This window comes from Salminus brasiliensis, chromosome 1 (genome assembly GCF_030463535.1).
Source record: "Salminus brasiliensis chromosome 1, fSalBra1.hap2, whole genome shotgun sequence".
In the NCBI taxonomy this organism is placed as follows: Eukaryota; Metazoa; Chordata; class Actinopteri; order Characiformes; family Bryconidae; genus Salminus; species Salminus brasiliensis.
Genome location: NC_132878.1, coordinates 76,011,121 through 76,038,190, shown reverse-complemented (window position 1 = coordinate 76,038,190; position 27,070 = coordinate 76,011,121). Strand labels below are relative to the sequence as shown.

The 27,070-nt window shown below is 40.3% G+C and overlaps 1 protein-coding gene across 4 annotated transcripts in view; it reads left to right on the top strand.

Annotated features, from left to right (window-relative positions):
• Positions 1–27,070, top strand: part of flt1 (fms related receptor tyrosine kinase 1) — a 33,258-nt gene that overhangs the window by 2,823 nt on the left and 3,365 nt on the right. The window contains exons 2-29 of one of the 4 annotated variants that reach the window (XM_072689171.1): positions 2,458–2,554; positions 3,401–3,612; positions 5,027–5,151; positions 7,235–7,397; positions 7,540–7,676; positions 7,815–7,986; positions 8,077–8,194; positions 8,841–9,010; positions 9,292–9,442; positions 14,873–14,990; positions 15,954–16,062; positions 17,438–17,743; positions 19,168–19,314; positions 19,543–19,674; positions 21,584–21,690; positions 21,798–21,933; positions 22,099–22,203; positions 22,657–22,770; positions 23,377–23,465; positions 23,934–24,030; positions 24,135–24,232; positions 25,064–25,186; positions 25,292–25,403; positions 25,714–25,813; positions 25,968–26,073; positions 26,284–26,378; positions 26,476–26,542; positions 26,681–26,772. In XM_072689171.1, the coding sequence (XP_072545272.1) occupies positions 2,458–2,554; positions 3,401–3,612; positions 5,027–5,151; positions 7,235–7,397; positions 7,540–7,676; positions 7,815–7,986; positions 8,077–8,194; positions 8,841–9,010; positions 9,292–9,442; positions 14,873–14,990; positions 15,954–16,062; positions 17,438–17,743; positions 19,168–19,314; positions 19,543–19,674; positions 21,584–21,690; positions 21,798–21,933; positions 22,099–22,203; positions 22,657–22,770; positions 23,377–23,465; positions 23,934–24,030; positions 24,135–24,232; positions 25,064–25,186; positions 25,292–25,403; positions 25,714–25,813; positions 25,968–26,073; positions 26,284–26,378; positions 26,476–26,542; positions 26,681–26,772 (3,598 nt within the window). Of the gene's footprint in view, positions 1–2,457; positions 2,555–3,400; positions 3,613–5,026; positions 5,152–7,234; positions 7,398–7,539; positions 7,677–7,814; positions 7,987–8,076; positions 8,195–8,840; positions 9,011–9,291; positions 9,443–11,378; positions 13,479–14,872; positions 14,991–15,953; positions 16,063–17,437; positions 17,744–19,167; positions 19,315–19,542; positions 19,675–21,583; positions 21,691–21,797; positions 21,934–22,098; positions 22,204–22,656; positions 22,771–23,376; positions 23,466–23,933; positions 24,055–24,134; positions 24,233–25,063; positions 25,187–25,291; positions 25,404–25,713; positions 25,814–25,967; positions 26,074–26,283; positions 26,379–26,475; positions 26,543–26,680; positions 26,773–27,070 lie in introns of those variants that run through there. The other 3 variants (XM_072689162.1, XM_072689180.1, XM_072689190.1) reach the window with 3 other exon arrangements.

The window sequence follows — 27,070 nt, the reverse complement described above, 5'->3', positions numbered from 1 at the left end:
ATGGAGCTGTCAGTATATCCAGTAAAATAATATTACGTAAATATTGATATATAAACATTTTAGGTTTGTGCTCGCCAATCCGTACGATCCGAGCATAGAAATGAGAAAAAACCTAGAAAACACAGCTTGTTTTAAATGACCGATATTCAGCTATGTAGCCTCCTCTGGCAACAAGCCAATGACTAATACAGGAACAGTACGAAAACTAGCTTATAATATTTACTGTAGAGGTTAAAAAGAGGTTAAAGCAACATTCACTTTTATAATTGGACCTCATGGAAAGATATAACACCTAATACATGTGCAGGATGCGGGGGCTTTAAGTGACAGCGCTGCTGCGGCGCGCGCACACACAGTCACGTTTTGAAATTTAAAATTTAGACTTCAACGGAAACCTAATGGATCAGCACGAGAACCGACCGTTACTGGAGAACCTGCACCAGAGAGAGCCGTGCAGATTCCCGAAGAAGAGTCGAGCCTAGTCACGGTGTTAATCTCTCTTCTTTAACAGAAAGCTACATAATCCTCAAAAGGAAAGAAAAGGTCGTTGTTATACAGGTGCGCAATTTTACGTCTGGCTAATAAAATCCCTTTAAATTAAAAGTCACAGAAACGCAATCTAGCTAGCTAGCTAGCTAACTAACTAGCTAGTGCTAGCTAAGCTTTACAAGCTATACAAACGTCAGTTTATTTCTCATTGTATATATATATATATATATATATATATATATATGTATATTATCTCATTATATATATATATATATATATATATATATATATATATATATATATATGATAACGTCTTATTTCTCTGACTGAGATATTAGTTTTTTTAGTGAAATTTCTTTATTGAAAACCCATGAGTTCACAGCAGTGTATCATATAAAATATGTTTGTCAATGGTCCTAACCTTATAAAATAAAATCTTAAATAATAAAAACCTCTATGAGGTTTGCCATATTATTTCAGCATCAAGATATCAGTGTTTTTTGTTTGTGTTTGATGCCAATCATAAATCTTAAACTGACTTTGGAACTAAGGCTGTCTCAGTGCTGCTGCAAAGAATGCGAAATGGACAGTGCGAGAGATTTAGACCAGCAGAATCACTTTTTATAATTCTTTATGATGTAAGTCTTAAAGCAAGTCTTACAGCAAGTGAAGCTTGAACACTCCTCATAACTTCAGCATGGAGGGGCGGTGCAAACTGCTGTAGGCTGAATAAGTATATGTAAATATGTTGAATTTTTGTGAAAAACAGTACATTCCAGACAGGTGTGGACTGCGGAGTGAACAGTACGTTTTGACAATGTAGATTTTTATATTTGAAATGTAGTGATTGCACTGGAGAATTCTCTAACAGCACAAAACACATAGAACAAAAGGTTTCGCTCTTATTTTCATCCTGTACTCGTTTGACACCAGCACAACCGCCCCTTATCCAAATCGTGAAGGGTTTGATCATTGGCAGATAAGCCGGATCAGGTGTGTAATGCAGGGGAAACATGAAACTGAGCGGGGCAGTATGTCTCCGTGGAAAGTCTGCAGTAATTGACCCGGCTTCCTTCTTATAATTTCAACAGTTGCTTAATGTGTAGGCAAATGGCCCGCACGCTATGTGTGAATAGTGGCAAGGAAATGATGCTGTGAGTTTGGCTTAGACAATGGTGAAAGGAGCCAACAATAGTCCCTATAGTAACTCTCCAGTTCAGGATGTATTTAGGCAGGGTTTGGGAACACATTGTAACCAGGGCCCACAGCGTATCTGGAAGTTATAGCAGCCCATTTTACTGTGTATAAGATTTGTCTCAATAGAGAAAACTACATTCAGTTATATCACTGGTTCTGTGTTTATATTGTAAATTGTATTAAGGAAATAGTTTGAACCAGGTAGTTGTATTAGTTTGTGTGAATTGCATTCTTGGCATTTGCATAAGTTAAACATTTCAACAGATACAGCTTATGTCATGATTGTCCTGCACGTCTGTGTGTGCGATGTTGTTGCTATGAAGGCAGCTTTACATGTTCAAAAACATTTTTTAGAAAAGTATTAATTAAATTGTAGTAGTGTCTTGCATTATTATTATCAGAAAAACACATTGCATACTTTATAGTTTTGCTTACATGTTTATAAGCATAACATCTTTATAACTTATCCCAGTTTATTTAAGGACACAAGGCTGCTTCACTGCTAGTGTACTGACAATACCCATAATAACTCATTCAAATGCTAGTGTAATTATGTACACATTTGCTGATTTAATTCTGGTTACACAGTAAGTAACATTAAGCTGTTGGATATCTGGCAGTAAATTGTTAATAAAAAAAAGATATAATTCTAATGTGATACGTGAAAGTGTTCCTGTTATGTCAGATTAAACTCTGTAGGCTATTAGGGCTTTCCTTGCTTCCCAGCATAATAACTGTTACTGATGCACATTTCCCTTTCTCTCTTGACAGATACAGAAGCTAAAGGAAGGTTCAGCTCTCCAGTACTGGATGTGCGTGACCGACAGCTTGTGCTAGAGAAGAACCAAACACTTCAGCTGAACTGCAGGTGTGTAATCCACAGTCTCTCATGGAGTCTAGAGGCAGGTGCAGAGTTATGCAGCTGGATGACTGAGAGTTTATAGGCTTACACCAGTAAACCAGAGGAATGAAGAAATACTGATTTATTTAGCACTTGTGAAACGATTCATGTGGGGTGTTTTTTGTCCTGTCCTGCTGCAGGCACTGATCATTGCACTGAAGTAGCATGTGCCATGTGGCCCAGCAGTGATTAAGATCCAGAGCCATGCTTAAACAAACTAGGTGTGCAATCTCATTGCAATTCAGTTTTAGTTTGTATCTGAACTATTTAAAAATTACACTGACTATACAAATGTGACTGGATGTTCATGAACTACAGGCCATTTCTTTTTCTTTTTACATCTAAAGGTATCCCTTACAGTTGTACACTATATGTCCAAATGTTGGTGGATACCCCTTCTAATGAATGCATTGAGCTAATTTAAGCTGTCTAAAGCCAGGCATGTGCTAGATGGGTATAAAGCCCCCCAACATTGAGCTGTGAACAGTGTTCTCTGCAATGATGGTGCTCCATCCAATACTTTTGGGATGAGTTGGGGGTGAGGTGAGATGGTGATCATCCTCATAGCAATAAATAAAAAAACAATGTCTGTCCATATTACTGAATGTTACTGTAGAATTAATTTTACATTCCAAAATTGATACAGTTAAATCACCATCTTTAGATTGATGTAAAGTAAATCAAAATAGAACTTTCCAAGATGATGTTGTACTTTTTCAAAAGTGTTGATGAGATGATAGACCAAATTTATCATGGTTTATGATGTTAGTGACTGTTATGGCACTAATTATGATGCATCACTGTGTGTTTCAGAGGTCGATGGGAGCTGAAGTGGGATTTCCCCTCTAGTGTGCCAAAGGGCTATCCAGGTGCCCATGTGGAGGAGTCCCGGTGTGGCAAGCAGGCAAACCACTACTGTAGCCGTCTGACCCTCAGCCCTGTATTGGCCCAACATACGGGCTCGTACCGCTGTCGCTACGGCGACAAGCGGCGCAAGCCCACCTCAATCTATGTCTACATCACAGGTAAGAGGCTTAATGTGCAGTACAGTAATATAGCAATACTGTAGCCCTGTAACTCAAGCCCAGCGTCAGTTGCCATCCTTCTCACTGACCACTTCTGTTTGTTAATGCTAAACAGGAAGCCAAAGGAAGCCAATAATATCTAAACACCATTTTTCCCTGGAGCAGCACATCCTACTAAGTGTGTATTTGGCACGATTTCTGGCTGTCTTTTTTTCCCTTTATGGCGTGGTCTGTCCTCCCCGACTTCTTGTCTATATATAACTTAGAACTTTCATTTACGTGCTACCTTGGAGGGGGACAGAAATAGTCCCAGTTGCAGAAAGACCCAGCTCCTGGGCAGTCGTTCCCAGGGCACTGGCGTTATCTCGCTCTCTCAGCCCTGCTGGCCACATCCTGTGCTGCTTACGGGGGGGCTGGCAAAAATCTGGGGAATGGGATGTCTTCTTGGCAGGGGAGGGCTGAGCTGTGTTTGTGAGTGAGGAGAGGGCTGGAGATGTGTTTCTCAAAAATTATACATTAATTAACTTTTTTTTTTGTATTTTCACTGTGTGCCAGACCGTGTTACATGGAATTCCACAGATATTATATAGATAGAACTTTAATGAGCATTTTTATTTATAGAATTAAATAAATATGAAATTATCAACAGTACTTATACTGTTTACTGTACAGATTGATACTGTGTAAACAAGCATTTCCCTGCCGTATGCTTTACAATGAGTCTGGAGGCTGTTACTTCCACCATGCCTTATTGAAAAGCAATTGAAATCTTAAAAATTTCCGATGTTATAATTTTCATTTAGTTTTATTCCGGGGTTATGTAATTTAAACTGCCATATCCCTGATGCACACACAGATATGTTACAAATAGCTATGTGTTGAGAGTATAATTAAGGAAGCAGAGACAGAAGAGGCCAGGGGATTGTCCCCAGTAAAGTGGCAGTGAAGACAAGGCAAAGAACCGGGGCCCCTAGGTCAGTAGGTGCGGACCCCGGGCAGCCAACAAGGCCCCTGGGGGCCATCAATTGCTCTTGTGACCATGTCTATTAAGTCTGTCCTTCCCTCCTTTATATGGAATCAAAGCACATCAAGGAAGCCCTGAATCCCTTAGTCCTTGGGGTACTTTTGTTAAAATGTTCAGAGATTTTTTTTGTCTTTCCTTTAATAACGCTACAGTAACAAACAATGGAGCAACACCCAAGCCCTTTCAATGCCACAAGGAGGTTGCAGCTGCAAAAGAAAGTGCAAGCAAGCCTGGAAACAACACAGAAAAAGCTTTTGATAACTAGCAAACAATCTCTTTGTCTGCTTCTTGCTGACTCCAAATTGTTGTCTGCAATCAATTTCTGTCAGCGTGTGTGTGCCCAAAGGAATGTGTATCTGTTTGTTCCTGACCGCAGTGTTTGGGTTTTAGATAGCCAGCGGCCATTTGTGAAGGTGCAGAAAGAGATCCCAGACGTTGTCTACATGAAGGAAGGAGAAAACCTAGTGTTTCCCTGCAGGGTCACAAACCCTCACACCACAGTGTCTTTGGTCAAAGTGAGTAGCTCGTCTGTTAATTGCTCCAGTTCACTGCTCAAAAATGATTCTTCATGAAACTTTTTACAAAACACTTAGAAAACATTAATTTCCTAAAGCAAAACGACCAGCTTCTCTTGCGCTGCTTTCGTCTCCACTTTCCGAATGGGAGCTGTTTTAGTTGTCTAAAATTACTCTTGAAGTAACCTTTCACAAGGCACAAACATCAAATCCCCCAAACTCTTGCACATGTGACATGTTCTTTGACACAGCAAAACCTTTCGGTTAACCATCAGCCATTTGTCATCATCAGCATCAACATCATACTTATCATGGTCAGGATACCCTTCTCTGTCTCAGCATGAATCCCCACCCAGTATCTTCCTCCCTTGTCTTACTTGTTTTCCTCCCTACCTACATTCATTTTGTCAACTGATAACCCATTATCTTTTAAAACTAGCTTTTGCTCTATTACTTCTACATGTTTCTGCTGTTAGTGCAGTTTAGCTGTAACTGTTCCTTTTCTTGCACAACCACATCCATTCAGTCTTCTCAGATGTTCTTTAACATCTCATATTCTTGCTCTCTTGCTTTATTAAGCCATAGGCAACCGTTTCATTCACAAATTGGACATCGCTCATGTCCTTAACTTTCCATTGGACCTATTTGCGTGAGTGCGGATGCGTGTGTGTGTATTTGTGTATAGAGCAGGATCCTTTGCAGGTCTCCATGACACAGATACCTGTCTTACGCCAGCGGGCGGAGAGAGTGTGGCGCCCCCGGCTTCCTCCGTCCTGTTGGCACTATGTTCGGCCCCGGAGATGGAGACAGGACGTGGGGGTCAAAGTGCCCCCCTCCCTATGCCCTTGTACCTGTGGAAATGCCACAAGAAGACTGATGTATTTTACAGCTGGTGGAATGACTGAACCAGAATATCATTTGATCTATAAGCATCCTCACCAAAAGTGTAATAATATTAGGCTCAGATAGGCCCTTTGGGAAAATCAGTTAAGGCCATATATGGCTATTGAAGCTCCTGAGTTTTTTACTTCAGGATAAGTTTCATTTGAAGACAGGAAGCGGAAAAGAGCAAAACCAACCTGCTCCCCCTGCGCTGCCTTTGGCTCCACTTTCAGTATGGGAGCTGTTTGGGGATATGCCATCGATATGACATCCCTCTCCTCCCTTTGGCCTGAAAAAGCTTCATGTTTAATTTCAGTTTTGCTCTGTTTATGTCCCGCTTGACCCTATGCACAGAGTCACAAAGGTAATCAGTCTAAAAATACAAAGCTGCCTCCACCCCCTACTCAAACTTGGACTGTCACACGCTGCTGGAGTGTTTTTTTCCGGAAAGGATTTTTTTTTGTGCTCAGCTGAGTATCTTTAATCTCGCACCTCTTGCATGGGGAACAATACCCTGGGGGCCGTGCTCTCGCAGAAGCTGTGAAAGTGGCCAGGGGGGCCCTTCCAGAGGTTGACCTGAGAGCCCCAGCCGCCGTGTCTATATCCTGTAGTAACAGGATGTCAGGAGATGGACTGGAGTCACGTTTCCACATCCTCAATGTTCTGTACAAGGCCTGGTTTGTAGTGGTTGGGGTGGAGGGGGAGTGTAAGTAGTTTTCCTATGAAACATGCTGAAATGAAAGACATGAGCCAAAACCATTGGCTTTTAAGACTATGAAAATGCATGGAAAAGCTTACCTAACATACTCAAGCTGCACGGAGAGGGGGTGTTTGACCTGTACGCACTGGGCGGGAGGCATCCACCTGATCCCTTGAGAAAGGGCAGGACACTTCCAAGCTGTCAGAGCGCCTCTAGTAAACATTTCCTCCAGCGGACATGGAAGAAAACAAAATCATAACACAACTCTCCAAGAATTTCTGACCGACAGTGCCCTGTTACAAAACCTTTTTAACATCACAGGAATTAAGTTACCATCCAGTTTAACACGACGTGAAACTGTAAGGTTTTGCAGTATGAGCTGGGTATCACCAATGCTTTGTGAAACTGTGACTCATATTTACTTTCACTTCAGGAGAATGTTTAGAACAATCAGGTGCAATTTTTTGTTCAGTTGGTTGATGCTGGTTTTGTTCTTTGCAGTTTCCTGGCCACAAACTTGGAACCGATCAGAGGAACATCATTTGGAACAGTAGACAGGGCTTTATTATTCGCAGCCCCACATACTTCTACATTGGTCTTTTCTATTGTGAAACCATCATCAATGGGATTACATATACCAACAAGTTCTTGACCCACAGACCAGGTATTAAAATAGAATCGGCAGATGATTCATAGACTTTAAGCTTGTTGTAATCTAGAAATGCTCTGGCACTTTTCCTTTCAATTGTGCACTTTTTCTTTCATTTACTCTTTTTGTTTAATCTGTTTTGTCCCGGGGTCTCTAGTGAATAAGATCCAGGATGTGTATTTGAACAACACCGGCTTGGTTCAGGCTCTCCAGGGAGAGATGCTGGCCTTGAACTGCACTGTTACAGCTGAATGGAACTCCAGAGTGTCCATCAGCTGGACCTACCCTGGGCAGGTTAGTGGCATCCACCACAGTAGAAGAGCATATAATAGAATAATTTTACATAATTATTTTTAATTTTGCACAACTCGTTTTGGACATGATCCATCCTGACAGTAAAAGTACATGGTTCTATGTTCTTTCTGCCTGTAGGCCAATAGTACAGCTTCAATCAGTAAACGTATTACCAAGAGCAAAACCAACATGGTCTTCTATAGTGTTATCGCAATTCCTAAACTACGCAAAGCAGACAGAGGAGTCTACACGTGCCATGTCACAAGTGGTCCAGCAAAGCGTCAAGCAAACACCTCAGTCATAGTTTATGGTAAGTTTTAAGCTATTACAATAAGTAAACTTTAGACTTGTAGTTTGTTGCATGCATTTGTCATTGACTTGTGGGTCTTCAACTCCTCAGACCAGCCTTTTATCAGGCTAAAGCACAGAGATGGTCCAGTAGTACGGGCTTATGCAGGACAGAAATCCTTCCGCCTTTCCCCCAAATTACGGGCATTCCCTGATCCTGAGGTTATCTGGTAAGAAATTTCACAAACATATATATATATATATATATATATATATATATATATATATATATATATATATAGATAGATATATATATATAATAGAAAAAATATAGGTAGCTAGCCAGTGCTAGCCATGGTAAGCTAACGTCTTACTAGCCTGCTAGCCTTGGTAAACTAATCTCAAATTAAATTGCTCATTAAGCTTTTCTGGTTTACCAGATAGCAAGCAATTGTGAGATTCCCCCCTTGATTTAATAGTTTCTTAAATGTTTTAATGCTGTTACATTCAATTACTAAATAATAGCCCTTCAGTGTGTAATGTGCCATGTGCTTGGATTTGAGGCGTAGCTTTGCTATTCAGCTGTTTTGGTATCATCTAATTATTATAGCCAATATTATGCTTCAATATATTTTTACCAATTAAATGTAAGTTCCCCAACTTTAGCTTTGAAAATTCCCATTTTATTCTCATTAATTCTCGTTAATTACCAATAATTACCCCTTAATTCCCATGGTAAACTTCCCAACAAAATTCTCTATATATGTATAGCATGCACTGTACTGTGTCCGCAAAGATATGTCACAATCAGTATCTACAGAAGAGTAAAATTCACTTTTGGTTTTAAAATAATTCATTTATTCAATTAATGTCCAGGCTGAAGGATGGGATGGTGGCAGCAGAGCAGTGTTCACGTTACCATGTGGACGGCTATTCTCTAGTGATTCGAGATGTTGCAGAGGAGGATGCAGGGGTCTATACCATGCTTACTGGCATCCAAAAGTTTGGACTTTACCAGAACCTCACACTCTCACTTGTGGTGAATGGTAAGCTTGTTTACCCATCCTGAATGATTCCTTAGTGTTATTTAATAAAGCATTTGTAGGCAGCAGTTTCTTCATATGGGCACTGTCATGCAGAAACCACAGAAACTTCTTACTTTTCAAATAAAGTCAATGTAAAATGATTTTATAACAAATAATTTTGTACTGTTTCTATACATCCATTCATCATGAATCATGTTGAAATGTATGAAGTTTATAAATATATCACATGTTGATCATGAGTTCTGAGATCACTGTTTCTGTCCCTTTGGTCCTGCTCACAGTGAAGCCCCGGATTGGAGAAAAAGAAGCAGTGGCGGTGCAGGACCTAGAGACTGTCCCAAAGAGCAGCAGGCAAGCCCTCCGCTGTACATCCCATGGAATCCCACCACCTCAAATGACATGGCTCTGGCTACCCTGCCCTCCTAAAGGCCTGTAAGTACCTCATCAATCTAAACTCATAAGATCCAGTGAAGTCACATGCATTTAGTCAGCACATATTTAGAAGCAGAATTTCTACAATCATAAACTGAAGCCAGAGAGTTGCATTTCATTTTCTATTGTCTTTACAAATCTAACAAATAAGAGCACACATCAGCTATTTTTATTCTTTTCTGTACTAATTTCATCCTTTGTAGATTTGTAGACAAAATTAAAAGAGAAATCCTAAATGTACTTGGTCGGTCAGTACTCCTTATCTCACATTTGTGGCCTAGGTGAAACAACATGCACAAACACTTGCTGTGGACTAAATATTTCTTGATTTCTTGTATATCCTACTCTCTGACACGTGCAGAGAAGCAGGTAGACCATTGTCATGTGTGGTTCACATTAACAGTCAGCAAAGCCGCTTAGAACTGCTTTTTGACGTTGTGAAATATCCTGCTGCCATTTCTGTGTTAAACGTAAACACCATAGCCACATTTCACACTGTATTAGGTCATAGTTCTTGTGTGTGTAGGAATGGTATCTAATGTGTGCGGCTATTTGTTTGTGAACTCAGACATGTTTTGTCTATTTCAGCGTGTGTTCAGACAGGGCTTCCTTTTAGCTTCCAGAACAGATGGTTAAGAAGGCCTTTCATGTGTGTGTGTGTTTGTGTGTGTGTGTATGTGTATCTATTCATTTTTGTATGAACATGTGTGTGTGTGTGTGTGTGTGTGTGTGTGCACATTTGAATGAATGTGTGCCTGGTACAGTCATAGAACTGTGTAATCCGGAGTTGAAAGCGTAGAAAAAAACACTTCAAAAGAAGCCAGTTCCGTGCTTACAAGCACGATCTGTTGGTTTCTAAATCAAACGCTATGATTTAATGAACTTCCCGTGCAGAATACGGCTTGTTTGTTATTCTGATTGCTCAGGCGCATCCTGCCATGCCTTTTCTAATGTGTGACACACAAACTATTCAGCATTCTCATGAGAAAAGCCAAGCCAGCACTATTCACAAGAGAACATCGCAGAGAGACTCCCATTCTCCTATTCAGCACACACACACAAAACAAAGGTCCAAGGGTCAAGCTACTTGTACTTATTTCCTTCATTCTTGCATCTTACCCTGTCCAAAAGGCTAAGGTACCACTGAACATATTAGTGGACTGTATTTGCATCCCCTCCCCCTCCTGCCCACACTCTTTCTTCTTTTCTGGCCACATGTTTAAGTCATCATACGTCCCCTTATCACATTGCCATGGCAACAAGAGAGAGCAGTGGCTGGAGACCTTTGTCTTGGCTCATGCTTTGGGCATGCTATTGAATCCCACTTCCTGAAAAGTGCTGTAAATGAAATTGCAATGAAAAAAGGCACTTTTTTGAATGGACCTTCAGACTTTTGCTTTTTTTGTATTATTTTATTTGTATTGTGATCAAAATATGTCCAGTAGTAAAAGGTCCATTGAACTTTGATAATTATTATACAATAACTACTCATGATTTACTAAAGGCAGTGACCTGAATATGTAAATAATGTACACATGAGAGGGAAATTAACATTTCAGTCTTTCTTAAAGTTTCTAAGTGGTTAAAATACACAGAAATATATTTAATATAGACCTAGAAAACAGTCAGTTTACTTAATTTACGTGTTCATCATGTGTGCATATAAAAAAGTATGAGCACAGATTTAATGTTTTAAATTTTTTTTTAATGTTTGTTTTTGACAATAATTGTGAACCGATTTACACATTTGGATCAAGTAGTTTGAACTCTTATATTTTTCAGTTTATAGTGACTGGCCAAACATGCATACTGTAATGGTTTCTTGAATGGGTAAATGGTATCTTGCATAATGCCATTGCTGAATGGGAAAATGGTGTTTGACAGTGTTATTGCGAGCTAATCACAGGCTCCTGACTGAGGCCCTTATTCTTTGTAGCAGCCCGGCGCGGCTGGCCTGACGCTGAGGCGGAGGAGGCGCAGGGAGAGTGGCGCTGTGGGGGCCGTGACGGGCCTCCCTGAGCGCTTGGATGGGCCCGCGCCTCGGCCATGGGAACGGCAGCACTCTTATCTCAGCCGGGCAGGAGGCGCAGACAGGCTTCCTGTGCGAAAATCAGAGCGCTTTTCCTCTCGTTGTTTGGCTTCCTCCCCGACGCGAGGCGGCTTCCCAGCAGCGTGATTGTCCCTGCGTCTTCAAACGTGGCACAGGCCGCTTCCTCAAGGGCTTGATCTATTCTTGAGAGGCCCTCATCCCCTCCGCCCCAACCCCTACCCCACCAGCACCTCCAGCAACCCCCGCTCCGGCCCCCCTTTCACTGCACCCCCACCCATACAGTTCTAAAAACCCAGCCCTTCAACCACAAACCCTACCACCATCACTTCCCCCCCAAACCTGACATCTCCACCAACAAAACCAACCTACAGGCCACTGACACCCTGGTGAGAGCGTCTGTACTGTTTCCACGGCAACTGCTTCTGAGAAAAAGTACCTGGTGCACCTGCAGCTAGGAGGCAATTATTATGAGTCCACTCCTATTCTCACCTGCTCTGCCCCCTTTTTCTATTGCACCCCAACTCATACATTATTTCAGAGTGCTTCCAAACCCACTTGTGGCTTCCTTCAGCCACAAACATCATCACTATCACCAGCCCCGCAACCTCCATCAAGCTACAGGCCAATTGCACCCTGCTGGGTGAGTCTGGACTGTTTCCGTGGCAGCTGCTTTAACGAGACGGACCTGCAGCAGTGCAAGCTAGGATATGCCATCATGACCCTGCTCCCATGGTGAGGGTGAGGATGAGAAGTAGTCAGGACAAAAGGGGCCCCACTTCTGCATACCATGGAACTGCTTTCTAATTTATTCTAATTTTTTTGTTTGTTTGTTTTACTGTTTCTCTCTCTGACATTTTTGAGCCAGAAGAAAAGTGCAATTCCATCAACACACTGCTCACCACCTTTTCTGGAGCTGCTTTTGCTTTTTTGTGTCCTAGAGTGGTACTATAATGGATGTATGAACCATACCTGTATTCAAGTCCAAGCCTGTCTATTTTGTAGTTCAAACATCCACAAAAGCTGTGAGTTCAGTTCATATACGATGACATATTCTGGATCAACATGTCAACGTGAGCCGAAGGAGAGGTGGACACGTGTGCTCACAGTTTGGAATTTCGCAATTACATCCAGAACAATACTAGAGGTGGCCCAGAGCGCCTGCTGTGTAGGGCTTCATGGGTCAGAGATAAACGACTTTTGTCACCCCATGTCAATCCGTGTCACTCTGTTTCAAACTTTGCCTGATCATGGTGATGCTGAGTATTACAATTGCAATGTTTAGTGCTGAAACATGTCTGTTTGAGTGAGTCTGGTTGTATGTGAGTGTGTATGTGAGAGTGTTTGTATATACTGTATGAAAGATGCATATCATCACTGTTACACAGAAACATTGTTATTTCCAAAATTGCAACTTTGCAGTAGAGGACAAAACCTTTTCAACTTTTAGTGGATGTCAATGTAAAAACAAAAATATTCCAAGTTGGATTGGATAATTTCTATTAGTGCATTCATTGTGAAATTTGACACAATGTAAAACATGGACAGATTCCAAGTACATCAAAAATTAAAAAATTGGAGATACAAGGTATTTGCTTGACAGTAACGATATGTGTGTGTATGTGTGTGTGTATAACAGGTTTCTCACTTTACGGGTCTTTCCCAATGTGATTTATCCTTTTTATACAGATTTTCTATGAGTAATATATGAATCTAATATTTAATAATTTTATACAACTAACTTACTTATGGTAAATGCCAGTAATTGCCAAATTGTAAGAAGGCTGATACAAATGTATTGTTTAAAATCTGTGTTATATCAAATGTATTTTTGTTTTTTTCTATTAAATATTTGCTTGAATTTATGTGTACAAAATGGTCTATTTGGTTTGGGAAATTGTCAGTGTTAAGGTTAATGTTAAGTTCTCACTAATGGAAGGTTCTTCCTAATTACTGACCTTCATCCAAATAAACTGTTCTCTCATCAAAGTATTGGTTTGTAGTAGTTTTACAGCTTTATGCATTTAGAGGTTAAAAGAATAGGCACCCGATGTTGCTTTATTCTATTTTCTGCCCTGATAGTTTTTAATGCTGTACACAGGCACACAGGGAGATTGTGATATGTGTGTGAGGGGTTGAGAATTGTGAATGAGCGTATCTCTTTGAGGATGATTAAGGGAAAACAAATGTGTGTTGGTGGATGATGTGTTTTGTGGGTGTGTTTCCTGGGAGGCGTGGGAGAGTGGTATGGATGTGTGTGTGTCTGTGTACTGGTGTCATGATCAGGGTGGGACACTGGAGCACAGGAGACGGGCACTCACTATCTCTGCCAAGAGGAAGAGCAATCAAGGAGAGAACAGAGTCAGAGCCAGGGAGGGGCAAGGAATGGGAGACAAGGGTGGGGCGAGCTTTTGAGGGGGGGTACACACTCACGGATTCATGCTCAATACCATTAAAAAAAACCTCACGCGCCACCAAGGATTTCCCGTCCTGGAGTGCCACAACTCTGCAGTGTTTAGCATTATACCTCATGATCTAACACCTGATCTTACCAAACTAATTGGAAAAGCCTTTGGTAATAGAATTGTGCACTTTAGCAGATAGATCCTTAGAGCAGGTGTACTCATCTCTGCAGTCCAACACAGTTTGGTGGTTTTCTTGCATTGAACTGTGCTAATTGAAATGTGTACTTCCACATTAATAAAACATATAACATCAACACAATTGTTTGTCTTTCAGTTTAACTTTTGACAATAAGTTGCTCATGTGAATCAAATAAATTAAGCACACCCGATCCAACTCACCAGTCTTACCAGGTTCAGTAGTTGTGTTCATGTAGGAACATCATCAAAGTGTGGCCCTCCAGGACCAGAGTTGAATATCACTGCCTTCCAGAAACACAAGATGTTTGGCATAGGCTAAGAGCTGAGTTTAAGGGAATGCGGAACTGTTGATGGGGGATGATTTAGGAAGGAGAGGAAGTTTACTCACCGGAGACAGCAGAAACAGTCTTAGCAGTGGACGCTGCTAATTACAGAACAAGGCCACTTTTAGGACACACAGTGTCCTGATTGTACACACACGTACGCAGAAAGCCACATGCACCTTCACGACCACATGAACTACTGAGAGCATTCCAAATCAGCATAGGAATTACCTACAACATTGAGACTCTTTGGCAATGAGGCTGTAACTATGTTAACGATGAACTGCAATTCCCAAGGGACTGGTGGTGGTGATGGGACGTTTCCGGTATTCCCTTCTGTTGCTGCAGCTGTGTCACACACCTGTGTGACATGACATCACTATGATAAACACAGCTGGACTAAAGCCTGTCCCTCTCTCTTCCTCTTTCTCTGTCTCTTTCTGTCTTTGGCTCTAAGATGTGGGCTGGTTTCCTCCTCCTGGTTGGCGGTAGGCGAGCGGACAGCAGTCACGTCCACCCACAACCCTATCCTGAGCATCAGCAACAGACAGGAAGTGCTGCAAGGAAAGAATAAGGTGAGCTGACCAACGGGTGGACGTGTAGGCGGGGAGAGGTTTTGATGAATGCTTGTGGGCAAAAGCAAGGATGCAGAGACAGGGGAAGGAATACTGTGCTTTTTTTGTATATATGGTACACAAAGGCATTTTAAAGCCAGAGAATGAGTAGTATGATTCAACCAATTGTCTCTTTATTTAGTGGTTGGGAAACAGTGAGGTGGGTCTTTTTTTATTAACTGTGTAACTGAATCGTTGTCAAGGCACAAACAGTCCGGACACAGTTTCCCGTCAAACTCATTATTCACTTTCCTCTTGTACTTCAGCAGAGTTTTTGCTTTAACTTAGTGGTAGATGATTTAGTCTGTGTATGATGTGGTATCCTATTTGGTAGCAGTTCATTATGGTTGCAAAATAATCCAACATAAACAGTACTTCTAAAATCACTGTCACAAAAATCAAAATGTAGTAACTAATTTTCATATTTGTAATTACTTTCCTAGAATGGTTGTGTTTAATACACAGAGAACTTGCTGTGCAACCTTCCTGCAGCACAGGGTTTAGAATCGGTCTTCATCACTTATCTTAAACTTATGTACTAATCTCATCTGTATCTTTATCTAGGCCTCTAAACAAAGATTTGATGACTTATGAAACTTATGAAAATATGTGGGCCAAAATGTTTTATTTACCTCAGAATTTGTTTAGGATGCCAATAATGTTATTGTCATTGTATATTTCTTAAATGGTAAGTTTTATTCTAATATTTATGTATTTAATATTGTATATAATATTGTGCTGAAATTATTTACTGAGAGAAAATGTGTAGCTAAATTGAATGGGTTCTGTTTTTGTTCTAGATTGACCAATATATTCATTAGACTATTCTGGCTCTACTTTTTGAGCAGCCACTGTCTAATGAACTGTGAACAGTGTTGGCTGTGGAAGGGGTAAAAGCGCATATGTTTGTGTGTGTGCTTTCAGACTGTAAGTGTTTTAACAGTAGCCAAGGCGCTAGTATCTGGCATCTATCGCTGTGTCGCTTCCAACTCCATGGGCAGGGATGAACTGGACATCCGTTTCTATGTTACAGGTACATTTAACTTCCCTCTCTATTGAATTAAACACTTACTGTTACTTTTACAGCAGATACACTAAAATGCCATTACATAGCAAGAAGGATACTTTTTCATCCTAAGGCACAGATAGGCAAAATGTCTGTTGCTGTAAATAGTTAAGTGAGTAGATTAATGGAACTCCAAAAGCCATAAAGTTACAGATGAATCGTTATTTTCAAGCAACTACCTGGCACTCCTTGAAGTCCATAAAGCAGGAGAAGACTATAAGTAGTCAGCCTGTTTTCTTGGTTTGTAATGCAAAATACTTGCTAAAGGATTTAGCAGACATAGAAGAGGTGGTGCACTGTTCTACTGCCAAAATATAATTATCATGGAAGAGCCATTAGAAGAAAACCCCTACCTTCCTCTGCACCACAAATCAGCATCAGAATATTCAAATAAAAACCAAGCTGATGCATTTTGATGCATGCATTCCTGCTGACTGGTAAGCTTTTTTTTTGCAATGGTGAGCCAAGGAGCAAAGTTATGTTTAGAGATTAAAAGTGTGCAGAAGTTCCTAAACATCATCAAATGTATGGATAGAGGAATGCATGTGATATTAACCTATATTATATTAACCTTCAATAACCTATTGAAACTTTAAATGATGGCTAAAAAAGTTTTTTGCTAAAATAAATAATTTTAAATAATAATAATAAAATACAATAAAGAATTTATCATTGTTATCCTTTGAATTTTGGAAATCACACAGTAACTGAAATTTTGACCAGGGTACCCAAACTTTTGCATGTCACTGTAAAATTTATAAAAAGCAATGGCTATTTGATTGCTTTTGCATGCCTGAACCCCCCCTCCCCATATCTTAATTCGGGGATCTCTTTTGAATCACAGTAAAATTAGCCACAGTGGATGTGACGGGACGTGAGGGTTGTTGCTATAGTTACGTGGTGGTTGGGTGGCAGTTTTAACAGGAACCTGTGGCGCTTATCAGCCGGCTTCCCCATGCCGCCTAACATGCTTTATTTGGAGAGTCCTGGTGGTGTTCAGGAAAGATAAACATTATCTTCCATCAGGAAAACCTCGAGCAGTTTCCACGGGAAATTTTAAATAGCTAAAGTAAATAAAAGGTCTTTCGTGGGGGGCACTCCTGCTACTTCTACTGACAATAGCTATTCAACATTGTCATCAAAGGTTTTAAACAAAAAAAAAGATCAAGCTTGATCAGCACTCCAAAGTGCATATTATTATGCTGCCGTTCTTTTGTTTATGTCCCAGTTAAGGGTCCGTGTTCTCTGCAGCATTTGTGCTCTTTTTCAGAGGATTTATAGTGTTTGTACGAGTGCTGGAGCACGCTCTAAAACGCCTTCTTTTCCATCCTACCAATCACAGACGTCCCAGGAGGCTTCAGCGTTTCTTTGAACAGCAAACCAAGAGAGGGGGCTGACATTCACCTGTCCTGTGTAGCCAATAAGCACCTGTATTCAAATATGTCATGGTACAGAGTGACCAATAGCTCCACAGTGCCGATGGGTGGTCCATTTTTAGGTGGAGAGCTGACGGAAGAAGAGTTTTCTCTCACTTTGCGCCTGCTGCTGAGGAATCTAACGGCACAGAACTCTGGGACGTACCGCTGCTTCGCCTCACACCTGCTCACAGGAGAACACATTCACCTGGACACACTGGTGAAAGTTACAGGTGTGTGCTTTGGCTCACTGAGCTCAAAAGTCTTGGTGTGCTTTTTAACAGAGCACATTTTACACGTTTTTTTCCTTTAACCCATATAGTTGATTAATCAAGACACATCCAAATGTGGTTATGCTTGCTAAATGCCTAAATCATTTCACATTTGAGGGTGATTCTGTTGACATACTACTATCTATAAACGGGCAAACGTATGTCATACAGATAAATACAGTTGCAATATCTTCAAGCCTGAATCAATAAATGAATGAACCAAACTCCAGACCAAACGTGTCTTAAACATTTAAGAGAAAACTTCATTTCTCACTGAAATTGATCAACTAAAAAACAGTTTCATTTGACTTCCAAGTTCCTTTATACACAACACCCTTTTGCATCAGTCTGTGTTCTAGACAAAGCTGACAAGGAAACATTCAGCTATTTAGAAGACTTTGAAACGCACACACCTCACACAGAGGAACACTCCTGTATGATATCCTCTATGAGTCACAAAAGGATGTACTAACAGACACACACAAATACGATCTATAGAGAGAGCAGCGTGGGGAGTGTGGGGGAGAAAGAAGGAAAGAAAAAATAGAACAAGAAGAAAAGAAAGAGAAAGAGAGGGGTCCTTGGGAACCAAACCCTTAAGCTTCCTGCAATCCCTCCCTCCAAGGCTGTGCGACGCAGCACCTCTTTCACGTGGGAATGGGAGCTGGATAGGAGGAAGAGCACACAATACTACTTCCCACTGTGCCCCATCTACACTGCACTTCACATGGGCCTAGAACAATCAGCCAATCAGCAACTGTCATTGAGCAAGGAAAGAGACAATAATCAATTGTGTCCGGGGGGAAAATATTCGGAACAACAATCAGCTCGTCATTAGGCTTTTTTTTTTTTTAAATGCCCTTGCCTGCTAGTATTTGGCGCAGTGTAACAAAATGATCCAAGTAAACATAAACTAAAAAAGGAAAAAACATTGCTCACATCATGATTAAAGTAAAACCTTAATAAAACCTTATTATTTTCACTGCTGTTATGTACAAAAATGGTAGCCCTTGGTATAGCAATGCCAGATGGTCCTTAGCCAGCTGCTACGGAAGTGGCAGTTTAGTCAACTCATGGCAAAATGTGACACTAAAATAAACAGAAAGTTGTGACTAATGGCAGGGCTCCAGTAGGTCACAATTAGCACTGAAAGAAATATAGCTAGCCCTCTATTTGTATGTCTGTGCCCATAGCAGCCTTTTCTGCTACACAAATCAGTCAGTGCCTTGTTTAAACACACTCTTTCGCTAACTGGCTTTTGTGACCTCCTCTCTAGGGACATAACTGTGATATGTAGATTGAATTGGTGGATATGCTATTTAAAAGTAAATGACATAATGTGGCTGTAGTAGTGGAGCCGTGTGATGTTTTGTCTCCCCCTGCAGTACTGGAGGCTCCAGTGCTGCTGCAGAACCTTAGCGATTGTAGTGTAAATGTGAGCAGCTCTGTCACACTCCACTGCCCAGCCCATGGGGTCCCGCAACCACTTGTCACATGGTACAAGAACCAAAGGAGACTTCAGCAGATGTCTGGTGAGACAGAAATGTTTTCTTATTGTTGTGTAAGCCATGGGTTATAAATATGTGACATCATGACAGTTTGATCTGTTCCAGTATTTTCAGATTCAATGCATCATAAAATCTCAAATTTCACTTTTACAGTTTGATTTAGTTGGGTTATTTTCACCATTATTATCTCACTTATTTATAAATTGCATGGACATAAAAAATGCATGGCATGAAACATGAATTCTTCTTCAGGTATCATGCTGGCCCCAGAAGAGGGTACACTTCACATTGACAGAATCACTGTTGAGGATCAAGGGCTGTATACTTGTGAAGCTACCAATGAAAAAGGATCTGTGGAGAGCTCTGCTTACGTTTCAGTTGAGAGTAAGTATAGCAATAAAATAAGAACAAGAAGAAGGTGGTTGCAGCAAACCCAATAATATTAGTAAACTGGCTATGCATCACATTTGCAGTAGGTCAGAACAGCAAAACTCTACTCAATGCTAAAGAAGTTTGTCATGAAGGGGTTGATTAATTCTGAGACTGCAGTCATTAAAAGTGTCATTTGTTGAATCTGGAGAGAGCACTTGTTCTATTAGTTGTGTTGAGATGTTTAAATTGGTCTTGTTTAACTGGTTTATTGCAAACAGCTCAAATGTTGCACATTTTGCTCATAAAACTAATTTTCAATGTGTCTGGAATTATTTTGATTGCAACTGTAACAATTAAATTACAATTAGTACAGTACAATTAATAAACAACAGAAAATAAACAAAGATATGAAGACACACTATTACCTAAAAAATAGAGCAAATAAATAAGTAGAGTAAATAAATCAACTTAATAACATTAGAATATGTGACTATTATCTGCAACTAGACAAAGAGCTATTACACCATTTAGGAGAAAAAAGCCTGAGAATAAAAGAAAGTTTTTCAGATTTGACATAAAGGCATCCATTGTAAATGACATAAGGATTTATACAAGTATACTGAACTAAAATTATAAAGAAAAACAGCCAAGGCCACACAGTCAGAAGAGATAAGAAGGACATTTGTTAGAGATTGGAAAGGTTTGTAAAGATTATTTAAAGCCACATGGGACTGTAACTCTGGAACGGTATTGGCTCTAAACCAGATTTCTTAGGAACTGGACTGACTGCAGCTTTTAGCTGTAATGTAACTGTACCACTCTGCTTGTAAAAAAAATCTCTAGACAAGAGTCTGAGATGGTGAAACCAGAAAGTGTGTAGAAAAAGTAAGCCATATTTTTGAAAAAAATAATATTAGACATAAAAAAAGAAGTGGTAGTTCTACTTGCCAACATACTGGGAGAGTTTGGACGTTTATATTGATGTATATTACTATGCTCACATTTTAACAGCCATTTGTTCCAAAGATGTCAGCAAAGCTGTCTGCTTAGGTTTCTATAATATTATATATGGACAGAAGCATGTCTAGATTTTATGGGTTATCAGATCACTGTGATTTGAGACGCCACAATTTATCAGTGCAAAATTGTGAAGTCACAGCACTTTCTATTTGGCTTACAGATATCTGTAGGGTATTTGTTCACTGTTTGATGTAAAAGTTTTCCCACTTATGTTTGGACTTACTCTCACCTACTCCACCCTATTAGTGATACAGTTCTAAGTAGGTGGATGAGTGAGATTAATTGCAGTTAGTCTCTCTCTTTCTCTCTCTCTCTCTTTCTCATACACTCTCTAACGGATGCCTCTTGTGTTGTTGTGTTCTGATGGGTCAGGAAGGAAGCTGTCTCCCTTTTTGATTTCCTACGGAAAGTCTCTGGTTTGCAACCCGTATATAGCTATTTCTACATCTTTGAAAACAGAGAGAGCGAAGTGCATTTGCTTTTGACCAGAGTCATTGACTATCTGTTGAAGTGGACAGAGAAGAGCAGTAATGAGATAAGAGCCCCCCCCTGTGGGCAATATTGACAGCACAGACAGGAGAGAGGACTGAGCCCTTCAAATTATGTTAACTTTTACATTTATTCACTAAGCAAATGCTTAAATACAAGCCAGTGGCTGCAAGACCATTCCTAGGAAGAATTGATTACCTACAATACAATACTCTTTTCACATTTTTCTTTATATAATGTCAAAAATACCTTTTAGCCCAGCAGTTATTTTATCACACTTTATTCTTTTGTGCACATAATACCTACAACAATACTGTTTGTGTTCACACTATGATGTGTGACTTTTAAATGACATGTTTAGCCTATGTGACACATTTACCCTTCTGCTGAAACTGAGCTGTGTGTTTTGTAGACTCTGCAGAGTCTTTCTCTCTAGAGATTCCCACGCTGGCCTGCACTTGTGTGGTGGCCACTCTTTTCTGGCTGCTCTTAACCCTCCTGATCCGAAAACTCAAACAGGTGAGAGCCAGTCATGTGAGAGCTGCCACAGACTACATGCATAAGCCTTCATTCATAAGCCCAAATGCACTCCATTGATTATATTACATGATGTATGTCCTTCTCAGCCAAGCTCTGTGAATGGTAAAACCGAGTACCTGCCAATCATCTTACACCCAGGGGAAGGGCCTCTGGACGAACACTGTGACAGGCTACAGTATGACCCTGACAAGTGGGAGTTCCCTCGGGAGCGACTTCAGCTAGGTAGATGTGTTTTTTTTTTTTGTCTTTGTTTATTAAAAAGTTACATGTTAAATGATTAAATCACTTACTCTACTCTTAAAGCCCTATACTACCATGACATTCATGTCCATGATAAGTGTATGTAAACTTCTGACCATGATGATAAATGCTGATATATATTTTCAGAGAAGCCATTGGGACGAGGCGCATTCGGAAAGGTCATGCAGGCTTCAGCTTTTGGCATTACAAACCTGACCAATTGTACCACTGTGGCAGTTAAAATGCTAAAAGGTATTCACACACAAATTCCAAAATACCAATGACAACAAATACCTTTTGAAATAATCTTTATAATTTTGACATAGGAATCAGAATGTTAAATTGTGGAAGATTGCAAACATGTATATTACTAGGTGGTATAGGACGTTTGTTGGTATAGGTTTGTATATGTATAAGATCAGAAAAATTGTGAACTTGTGAATTGCAGTACCACATTACCAGTTGACATAATAACCCTCATGATCAATAATATTAAAAAAATGGGGACAAGTGACCACACACATGTAATTCTTTGGGACAAGAACTGGGCTGGATTTCCTAAAAGCCTATTGGCACAAAGATTCCCAAATGGTTAAGCAATCATTACACTAAACACTCTCTGTATCAATGAAGACGATTTTAAACTCTTGATAAAGTAAAGTCATTGGAAAGCCAGAAAGCTGACATTCTTTGGTGCTCCAACAGAGGGCGCCACACCTAGCGAGCACAAGGCCCTAATGACCGAGCTCAAGATTCTCAACCATATCGGACATCACCTAAACGTGGTCAATCTGCTTGGCGCCTGCACCAGACCTGGAGGTGTGTGTTTCTGTTCTGTGTTTTATACACAGTCAAACATGCTGAACAGTATTTTGATGTCAGTTAGTCAGTTAGTATTAGTTTTTGTTAACTATTAATTGCCTCAGATCTTTTTTATCAGATAATAATTCATCAGAATAGTTAAGAATGAAAAATGGGGTGCAAGTGGCTCAGCGGCCACTGTACCACACAAGTTTAACTCCCGACTGGCTGTGCTCTCTCCCTTCATCACTTTTAAAGCGACGTTGGCTGGCACTGTCTCTTAGCTGGTGTGGCGGAGCTGGGCACCCCTCCATACCTGTCAGCTGCCTGGCGATGCCACATCAGCAGCAGTTCGAAAAGAGGTGGTGTCTGGCTTTGCATATATCCTAGAGTCAGGAGCATTGCTAGCGCTAGGGGTAGTTACGAACGAGTGGGTCCAAATTGGAAGAAAGCTAAATTATTTACTACAGTGTCAAGTGTCTCCACTTGTTAGATGCCATATACTGTAAATACTAAAAATACTTTGCTTTTGTTGACAGTCTAGTAAAGTGAAACAGCGCATCAGTGTAGAAAATAACTAAATTCTTCAATGTTGTGTAGAGAAGTAATTTTTGTGCCTCTCAGGTCCTCTGATGGTCATAGTGGAGTACTGCAAGTATGGCAACCTATCTGCATACCTTAAGAGCAAGCGGGACGTGTTTGTGTTGAACAGGGTTTGTTCTTTAAGAGTTAATGCTTCCATTATCACACATGCCAGCACTCCTTTTTAAACATTTCTCTCTGTTCTCATTCAGGCACACATGGCTCACTTCTGTATCTTGCTGCACTGTTCATTACATTCTTCCTATATAATTTCCTGATATAACCTGTCAGTGACAAATGAGTGACGGAGCAGAGGGACCTAACTGGGTCTGTTTTTTAGTGTGTGTGTTTTTTTACATCCTGTTCTCATTTCCCTCTGAAATGCCTCGCTTTCTGTTGACCACAAACACCTCTGTTTTCAGCTCGACCGTGTTTCACTTCTGTTCTGCTATCTCCTCACCCACAGTACCTCCATAAAAAAGGCCCCTTTTTATCTCTCTCTCTCTCTCGCTCTGTCGTTTTGCTGTCCACCAACACTAATAATGCACTATTCATGCTCCCAGATGTTTTTATTATGTTTATGTGATGGTCTGTCACAGGTGAGTGGAGGAGAGGATAGTGGAAAGGAAGAAGACAACGAGAGCCATGTGGACACTGTGTGTAGTTGCCATAGGGACCCTAGCTGTGAAGAGAAAGGTGAAGGCTTTGGGGAGGACAGTGGTGAGAATATTACAGTATATCCCTTACATTAGTGAAAATAAGAAGTTCATTGAAGATTAACTGCCTATTTCCCCTCATAGACTCTTGCTCCACCTCTAACACTCCACTGCTGCTAGAGGATCTGATTTCCTATAGCTTCCAGGTTGCCAGAGGCATGGAGTTCCTCGCCTCACGCAAGGTAGACTATTTGTGTGTGTTTGTTTCTGTGGGCGCTTGAACAGTATCACTGTGTAGATCTTTTAAATCCCTTCCCAGACTCAACCTACTTTCTGAAGGCTCTGCCACGATACAACTCACTTCAATAAATAAGAAATTAAGAGCTTTCAGAAAATGTCACAAAACACAGTTAATAGTCCATTAAGTCTAATTAATTTAAGCCTAAAATATATCCTTGCATTTACACCAAAACCATCACTATCTAACCCTGCATTCACACTAGCAGACAACAGAGCGATAAGCGACCAGTCATTTCCTATGGGGTGAGTACACTATTTGCAGTCGCGATTTAGCAACAAGTGGCAAGCAATACAGAAAGAGTGTGACAAACGACAAATTTAGTTTTTTTCAACTGACTGCAAATGAATTATGCAGTGGTGAGGCGTCATTTTAAACGACTGGCTCCAACAAATTCTTTGGACCAGTTGTCAACACAGGGGGTCTGATGTCCCCAGCTTCTGCCCTCTGAACTTTTTGTTCCTACTCTCAACAGTGTAGTGCTAAACATGGTCTGTCATTCATTCACTCATATATAGTATTTGATTCGACTATTAAATTTGTGTGTCTTGTGTGAAGCTGTAGTTGTAGGTAGGTTTTATTAGTTTACCTCTTTTTGGTCGCTGTGTAATTATTTCTGTTACTTGGAGGAGTGGAGGTTGTTGCTTTTATGCTAAAATATGGAAAACTCTTCTGTGACTAAGTGTGTTCAAAGATTTTACTGGTATATTTCAGACTTCAAATGTATGTTTTGTGTTTTAAATTGTGTATGCTTTTGTGTGTCTGTGTTTACCAGTGTATACATCGAGACCTTGCTGCCCGAAACATCTTGTTGTCTGAAAACAATGTAGTAAAAATATGTGATTTTGGCCTGGCTCGAGATCTTTACAGAGACCCTGACTACGTACGCAAGGGGGACGTGAGTACAGGCCTGGGTTCGCTTCTCCTGCAAAACAGAATATAGAGTGAAGAAGAATAGTACTATTTACTTAAGTGGCCATTTACATCATGCTTTGCATTGTAGGCTCGCTTGCCACTGAAATGGATGTCCCCAGAATCAATCTTTGACAAGGTTTTCACCACTCAGAGTGACGTCTGGTCCTTTGGAGTTCTGCTTTGGGAGATCTTCTCACTTGGTATCAGTGATTTGCACAGCATCATCCTACTCAAATGTTTTTTCATGCTCTAAGAAGTGAATCTCAGCCATCAATTTTCATGCTAGATGCCTGCTAGATTTTCATGATGTGTTGATGCTGGGAGCATTAATAACAATTAATATCATGATATTGTACACATATATACAGTAGCTTATATAACTTTAGCAGACAATATTAATGTTTGCATTCATACAGTTAATGAGTGCTGCTACTCTTATAAAACAGTCTCCTACATCGTCTCCTATCTTTCAGTTACTTATTATTTGTGTGTGTTTTCTGTGGTATTTAGGAGCATCCCCATATCCAGGACTTAACATGGATGAAGAGTTTTGCCACAGGCTAAAACAAGGAACTCGAATGCGTGCCCCAGAGTACAGCACCCCCGAAATGTGAGTATTCACAGAATCCTCCAGAATGTGAAAAGACAATGTTACAGGCTATTCTGTAGGCGTCGGTTATTAAGTAATTACAACAAAGTAGGTGGGAAGAAGGTGGCACCCTTTGATTGTCCATTTAGGAAATAACATGGAACATCTTTTTCAGCTATAACACCATGCTGTCCTGCTGGGAAAAAAACCCTGACGACAGACCCACGTTCACTGCTCTGGTCAGCACACTGGGAGACCTGCTGCAGGTCCGTGTCCAGCAGGTAAGCTGTCCTCAATGATTACTCGCTGTTATGGAAACATCCCCTTTACATTAAGCTGTGTTGAGCTGTGTTTAACCCCTTTACCCAAAAGCTTATTATTTAGTGGAAAAATTGCAAAATTATTTTTTAGCTTACGACTATATTTTAATATTAGTTTATATAAATATAGTAAGTAATTTGTACCTACTATCAAACTACTCTTTTATTCAGGATGGGAAGGATTACATTCCATTGAAAACGTTTCTGTCTGGAGAAAGTGGTGTACAGCAGCCGGACTACAGAGACACACACCAGGGAGGCCCGAGGTATATCGTTATCCAGTCAGCTGGGAAAGGATAGAGAATGAGAAAGGAGATGCGTAGAAACATAAACTATAAATACTCATTTTCTCATCTGTTGTAGCTACATCAATACCAGAATTGAAACCATTGCCACTTTTGAAGAGGATCTCAACAGAGAAGTCCCAGAAGTACGATTCTCAGTGAACACATACAGCAAAAGAAGGATTTTAGATTTACTGATCAGATGTGAAACACATGCATGACTGCAGTATACTTGAGAGACTATATGCAGATTGGATAAACAGTGTTGTGCTTATGTGCTTCAGGATTCCCAATCTGACAGTGGTATGGTTCTCCCTTCTGAAGAGTTCATTCGGCTGAAATGGAGCGACAAGTTCAAAACCAAGAAGATAACCAAGTAAGTGCCCTGGTCTGGATACACTGGTATAGACTGGACAGTGTTTTGCAATGAGCTATGGCGCATGTTTCTCTTACTAAGACATACACATGTGGACAAAATTGTTGGTACCCCTTGGTTAATAAAAGAAAAACTCACAATGGTCACAGAAATAACTTGAATCTGACAAAATATATATATATATATATTCTGTGAAAATGAACAAATGAAAAACCGACATTAATTTTGAACCATGCTTCAACAGAATTATTTTAAAAAGTAAACTCATTAAACAGGCCTGGGCAAAAATGATGGTACC